This window comes from Dendrobium catenatum, unplaced genomic scaffold, assembly GCF_001605985.2.
Source record: "Dendrobium catenatum unplaced genomic scaffold, ASM160598v2 fragScaff_scaffold_842, whole genome shotgun sequence".
NCBI classification, from domain to species: domain Eukaryota; kingdom Viridiplantae; phylum Streptophyta; class Magnoliopsida; order Asparagales; family Orchidaceae; genus Dendrobium; species Dendrobium catenatum.
This window is the reverse complement of record NW_021319304.1, coordinates 58,183-64,797: the sequence shown is the minus strand read 5'-3', so window position 1 is coordinate 64,797 and position 6,615 is coordinate 58,183. Positions and strand designations below refer to the sequence as shown.

Below are 6,615 nucleotides of genomic sequence, written 5' to 3'. Positions count from 1 at the left end.
TTAATTATCTTTAGGCGATCATTTAACCTTAGTATTGATTATGTGTATCAACCTTATAAGTAATAGCATATGCCAACGAAATGTTTTGGCATTAGAGGGGATGATAGTGTGCATCAATGTTATAAGTGATGATGGGCAATGAAATTAGTCTTTATAGGTGACGAGGGGAAGAGATAATAGTTGGATGATGATGGTTAAGAAACTGTAGTCAAACTACAATAATTGGGCAAAGATGATCTAGAGACTATACTTAGGCAACAGTTGTCAAAAGGCCATAGTTAGGCTATTATAGTCGAGTGATGACTCTCAAGAGATCATAGTCGGTCAAACAAATATTATGGGGAGATCGTGGTTATCAGGAAACTACAGCAGAGCCATAATAGCCACAATAATCAATCAACAATATGTTGGGTTGATATGTTGGGCATGAATATATAAACAACACAGCGATACAGAAAAAATAAAATGCAACGGAAAGTAAATTACACCAATATTTAAAACCACACCACATCAAGAAATCCACTATGAAAAATGGAGGAAATTTGTACATATTTCTCTTCTCTGGATATCTCCTTGCTTCTCTTCTATCTTATATCGTTCTCGCACTAAACAAAAAATAACATATTGTATTACCACCAAGAGACACCACCCTTGAGAAAAACGAGAAAGAAAATCTGTTTAGTCCGCCACGAAGTGCTGCGGCGGTCTACTATCTTTTCTCCTAGCAAACTTCACAAAGCTGGGACATTTGGGTATACAGCGCCAAGGCGTTCGAGTACATAGTGTCCGGGACGTTGCACAAAAAAATTCAGATACAAATCACCCAAACCCAAACAAGGGGACGAGCACGATAAATAGACTTGAAATCTGAGCCAACAGTGCAATTCAACTGATTGACACAATTATATTCAACACAGACTAACACAATAATTGACAATGACAAAAATATGATGACATATGTCATAATGGTTAGATGATATGGTTAAAAAACAAAGATTGGAAGCGATGATCGTCGGGATCGAGCACCAAATAGGCTCTAAGCTTCCTCCATAATTTTAGCTCAAGGTCTAATCCTCCCCTTCCTTTTTTTCATTGTTGCCATTCTTTTTTGAGAGAGAGAAAAACAAAAAAAAAAGGCCTCAGGAGAATTTTTCCGAAGAACGATTAGAATAAAAATATAACGAGGGAAGACACGAGCAGTCAAATACTTGCAAGAACAAATTGGTTTTCAGGAAGATAACTCATTCGCCGCTCTCTCATGTTCTCCTCCGCCGAGATATGTCTGATCACAAAACCTCTCCCAACTTCTCTAACCCCCTCTTCCTTCTACTGTTTCTCCCTTTCTTACTAATTTCATCGTCTCCACTTTCCGCTGCCGGCGATTCTTCGCCGGAGGCGGCTGAGAAAGCGGTGCTGCTCGACCTCAAGCACTTCCTCCTCGGACACAATCGCGTCAACCGCGGCTCTTACGCCGGGTGGAACGAGTCGGAGCCATCCCCATGCCGGTGGGCCGGCATCGCCTGCGACGCGGACGGCCGCGTCGCCGGAATTGATCTCAGGGGTTCGAGCATCTCTGGCGGCATCTTCCCCAACTTCTCACTTCTCCCCGTGCTCACCCGACTTGACCTCTCATCCAATAGTTTCGACGGTCCCGTCCCGCCGGAGCTCAATCAATGCCACGGACTCCGGTATTTGAACCTCTCGAATAATCTCATCGACGGCGAGCTCAATTTAACTGCCCTAAACCAACTTGACACACTCGATGTCTCCGTCAACCGTTTCGTTGGCCGGGTTATGGGCAGCTTCCCTGTGAATTGCGGGAATTTGGTTTCTCTCAACATTTCGTCTAATAATTTCACCGGCGAGATTGGAGATTACTTCGACAGATGTCGCCGGAATTTGGAGGTCCTTGATCTGAGCTTGAATAGATTTGGAGGGACGATATGGATGGGGTTCTGGTGGCTGAGAGAGTTCTTGGCGTCGGATAACCGTTTCATGGGAGCGATAGCGGTGGAGACTTTTCCGGCCGGTTGTAGTTTGGAAACACTAGACCTCTCCGGCAACGGGCTTAATGGGAGTTTCCCGGAATCGATCGCTAACTGTTCGAAGATGGAAACATTGAACCTTTGGGGGAATTTCTTCACCGGACGGATTCCCTCCGGTATTGGATCGCTCTTCGAACTCAATACTCTCTTCATCGGGAATAATAGTTTTGACCAGGAATTGCCCATTGAGCTCCTCAGCTGTCGGAAATTGGTGTTTCTCGATCTTAGCAGAAACAGTTTCCGCGGAGAAATTCAGAGAATTTTGGGGAATTTCACCTCTCTTAAGTTTCTTCTATTGCATTCAAATTCATATAGTATAGGAATCGAGGAATCTGGAGTCCTGAAGCTCCCAAATCTTCTTCGTCTCGATCTCAGCTTCAACAATTTTTCCCGGGAGCTGCCCATTGCCGCCGCCGAGATGCCTCAGCTAGAGTTCTTGATCCTCGCCAGCAATAATTTCTATGGTAAAATTCCTCCTGAATACGGGAGAATCGCGACTCTTCAAGGCCTCGATCTCTCCTTTAACCGGCTAAGTGGGGGAATTCCTCCCCAACTTGGGAATTTGACGTCTCTGCTATGGCTTATGCTCGGGAGCAACGAGCTCACCGGTAGAATTCCGCCGGAGATCGGCAATTGCAGCAGCCTGCTATGGCTGAATCTCGCCAATAACCAGCTCTCCGGGCGAATCCCGCAGGAGATCTCCTCAATCGGACGGAACCCATTCCCTACTTTTGAGAAGAACCGGCTCAACGACAACATCACTCCCGGCTCCGGCGAATGCCTGGCGATGAAGCGGTGGATGCCGGCGACGTACCCGCCCTTCAGCTTTGTCTACACCGTAATGACTCGCCGGACTTGCAGAGCGAAATGGGATCAGCTACTCAAGGGTTATGGCGTGTTCCCTGTTTGTCTTAATGCCTCAAAGCCGATTCGAACGCTGGATAGCACTGGTTACCTCCAGCTCTCTGGAAACCTCCTCTCCGGCGAGATCCCATCATCAATCAGCCAAATGGATCGACTCAGCATTCTGAACATCGAAAACAACAAGCTCTCCGGCGGGCTCCCGCCCTCGATAGGAAATTTGCCTCTGATCCTGCTTAACGTCTCAAACAACCAGTTCTCTGGTTCAATTCCAGCAGAGCTAAGCGATATCCAGTGCCTTCAGATCCTTGATCTCTCCTTCAACAATTTCTCCGGCGAGATCCCGGCGAGCCTCAACAACATCTCTGACCTCAACAAATTCAACGTTTCCTTCAACCCTCTCCTCTACGGTGCCATTCCCATGAGCGGCCAGATCGCAACCTTCGACAACAGCTCCTTCATCGGCGACCCTCTCATTTCATTTTCGGCCTCCAACTCCTTTCACAACACCGCGCCGCCCGCCAACGTCGGTCGGCGATCGACAGCTAGATTCCTCTTCATCTGGATCGTCCTCTCCTTAATTGCTGTCATATTAATCTTCGGCCTCGCCTCCTTAATCCTCTGCCTCATCTCCCGGTCCCCTGTCGACTCTCTTTCAGTACTAGAACCAGATCCATTTCTTTCAGAACCAGACAGCTTTTTGTTTGAAGGAATCAAACAGCGGCTTCCTTCCACATCAGATTCTCCTTCAGAGCTCTCCACCAGCTCTCCTGGCAGCGGCGTTAAGGTATTTCGTCTCGATAAAACGGCTTTCACCTACGCCGACATCGTTTCAGCAACCAGAAACTTCTCGACCGACATGATAATCGGCTGCGGCGGTTCCGGCGTGGTCTACCGCGGAAAGCTTCCGGATGGCCGGCACGTGGCTGTGAAGAAACTGAGAAGAGAAGGCGTAGAAAGCGAACGAGCATTCCGTGCTGAGATGGAGGTCCTTGCCGGCGGCCACCCCAATCTAGTCTCCATCTTCGGGTGGTGCCTGGCCGGAGCAGAGAAGCTCCTAGTTTACGAGTACATGGAAGGAGGGAGCTTGGAGGATGTTATCAAAGACTGGCGGAGATTCGGGTGGGCTCAACGGGTGGAGGCCGCGGTGGGGGTGGCGCGCGCCTTGCAGTATCTACACCATGAGTGCGTACCCGCAGTGGTTCACCGTGATGTGAAGGCGAGCAATGTGATGATGGATGGAAGCGGAATGGCAAAGGTGACAGATTTCGGGTTGTCGAGGATGATGCTGAATGGAGAAACGCATGTGAGCACGATGGTGGCGGGGACGGTGGGTTATGTGGCGCCTGAGTATGGGCAGACATGGCGGGCAACGACTAAGGGGGATGCTTATAGCTTTGGAGTGCTGGTGATGGAGCTGGCGACGGGGAGGAGGGCGGTGGAGGAAGGAGGAGAGGAATGTTTGGTGGATTGGTTGAGGAGGGTGGGGATGGAAGAGGCAGTACATGAGGTGGAGGAGGGGTGGGACGACGAAGAAGGAGGCGAGGCAATGAAAGGGTTGATGAGGGTGGCGATGAGGTGCATGGAGGAGGCGCCGAATGGCCGACCGGACATGAGAGAGGTGGTGGCGATGTTGATAAGGATCATCAAAGGTTCTGACTCTGACTGGGACGGGAATTTGGATCCTCCTCAATTAGCACGATAGTAAAATTTAATCTCAAATGAATTTCGAAATTTTTAATTTTATTTTGAGATAGATACAATATAAAACATTTATATTGCATTCATCATCTTAAAATAAATTTAAAAATTCATTTTAAATAAAATTTAATCAGATATTTTGAGTTTTTTTTTTTTCATTATTTCATAGGAAGTGAAATATAAATACAGTTGTACATTTAGATATAGGGATTGCCAATATGTTGTAATTGGATTACACATACAATTATACAAAGATATAACTAACTCTTGAGTCTTTTTTTTTTTTTTTGGTGAGAAACCAAAAATAATGATCCTTTCGGATTGTCATTCAGAACCGGGCAAACATAGAGAAGAAGAACTGCTCGTTTTAGCTAAAGGCACGCATAAATTTTACTGTAGCAATGCAAGACAATAAATACACATATGTTGGTAAGATAAGTAAAATGTCTAAACTATCCTTGATGGTTACATAAAGCAAAAAGAGGAGAGCTGTTGTATTAGAGGTGAGGCATGGCTGGAGTAGGTGCGGTTAGTTGGTGCTCAGAGTGAGTGGAGAATGTTGGCTGCTTTTCACCATCCCTTAAGTTAATGGGCGGTACAACCATTAACTTGGTGCAAAGTATTTGGAACTTGTTGAAATGTAGAGACTTTGTGAACATATCGGCGATTTGATCATCAATTGTGATGTGGTGAACAATGATGTACTTAGTTTGAATGCTTTCGAGAACAAAGTGGTGGTTGATCTCAATGTGATTAGTCCGAGCATGAAAAATCGGATTGTTGGCTATAGACAATGCAGAGATATTGGCACAGTAAATGGGTTTTTGCTCCAAAGATGTGTTGAAGTCATTGCAAAGTTGACGAATCCATATGAGATCGGCGGCACCTGCAAAAAGAGAGCGGTATTCCGCCTCTGTAGAAGATCTAGCAACGGTGGTTTGTTTCTTCACTGACCATGCTATTAGAGCTTTGTCGAGGAAGATACAGTAGCCAGTGGTGGATTTGTGATCGACCGTATCACCAGCCCAATTCAAATCGGAGAAGGCGGTAAGTTCAAAATCTGTTTTTGGGAGAAATAAACTGTAATCTAGTGTACCTTGTAGGTAGCAAAGTACACATTTAAGGAGCTAAAAATGTAGGAGTAGATGTGATGCATTTGTTGACAAAGTTTTTTGACGGCAAAGGTGATGTACGGCCTAGTGGAGAATAAGTACGGTAGAGAATCAAGAAGCTGGCGGAAGAGAGGGAAATGAGAGAGATGGCCTAGATTTCTGAATTGAAATTTGTTGTGGAGGTTGGTAATGAGTGAGGAAATGAATGAGGAGTTGTTTCCGGTGATAAGTATATCGTCGACAGATATTAAGATGTAGACTTTGAGATTTTGTTTATATATAAGAAGAAAGAATGGGTCGGCGCTGCTGACTTAAAAATTTTGAGTGATTAAGTAGTTTGTTAAGGTAGCAAACCAAAGGCAAGGAGATTGTTTTAGGTCGAAGATTACCTTGTGAAGGAGGCCGACGTGATTTGGGAATTGATGGTCATGGAATTCTTGTGGTTGAGCCGTGTATATTGTTTCGTCGATTTTGCCATGTAGAAATGCATTAATGACATCAAGTTGAAATACTTGCCAATTGTGATGTAAAGCGATAGTGAGGAATATACGGATGGTGGGAAATTTGACAACAAGGCTGAAAGTCTTGTGATAGTCTATGACATATTCTTGTTTATATCCCTGAGCAACTAAGCGAGCTTTGTGGCGGGCTATGTAACTGTCGACAAGTCATTTGATTTTATAGATCCATTTGCAGCCTATGATTTGGTGATTAGATGGTGGTGGGACGAGGGACCAAGTCCCTTGAGCTTGAAGAGCATTGAACTCAGCAGACATGGCATTTCGCCAATGTGGTGATTTGCTGGCTATAGTGTAACATGTGGGAGTTATTTCGCTAGTATGTGTACAGTTTAGGTTTTGGCGAGGCTTCAGCGAGCCGATCGGAAGTTTTGTAAT

The 6,615-nt window shown here is 45.6% G+C and overlaps 1 protein-coding gene across 1 annotated transcript; it reads left to right on the top strand.

Annotated features, from left to right (window-relative positions):
* Nucleotides 1-1,127: 1,127 nt before the first annotated feature.
* LOC110098139 (probable LRR receptor-like serine/threonine-protein kinase At1g74360) lies at nucleotides 1,128-4,881 on the top strand. Its single transcript, XM_020824865.2, has one exon. The coding sequence runs from the start codon at nucleotides 1,279-1,281 to the stop codon at nucleotides 4,609-4,611; it is 3,333 nt and encodes a 1,110-aa protein (XP_020680524.1). The 5' UTR covers nucleotides 1,128-1,278; the 3' UTR covers nucleotides 4,612-4,881.
* Nucleotides 4,882-6,615: the final 1,734 nt, after the last annotated feature.

What these genes read in the sequence shown, in the direction of transcription:
- LOC110098139 (XM_020824865.2), top strand. Translation starts at nt 1,279, where the DNA reads ATGTCTGATCACAAAACCTCTCCCAACTTCTCTAACCCCCTCTTCCTT.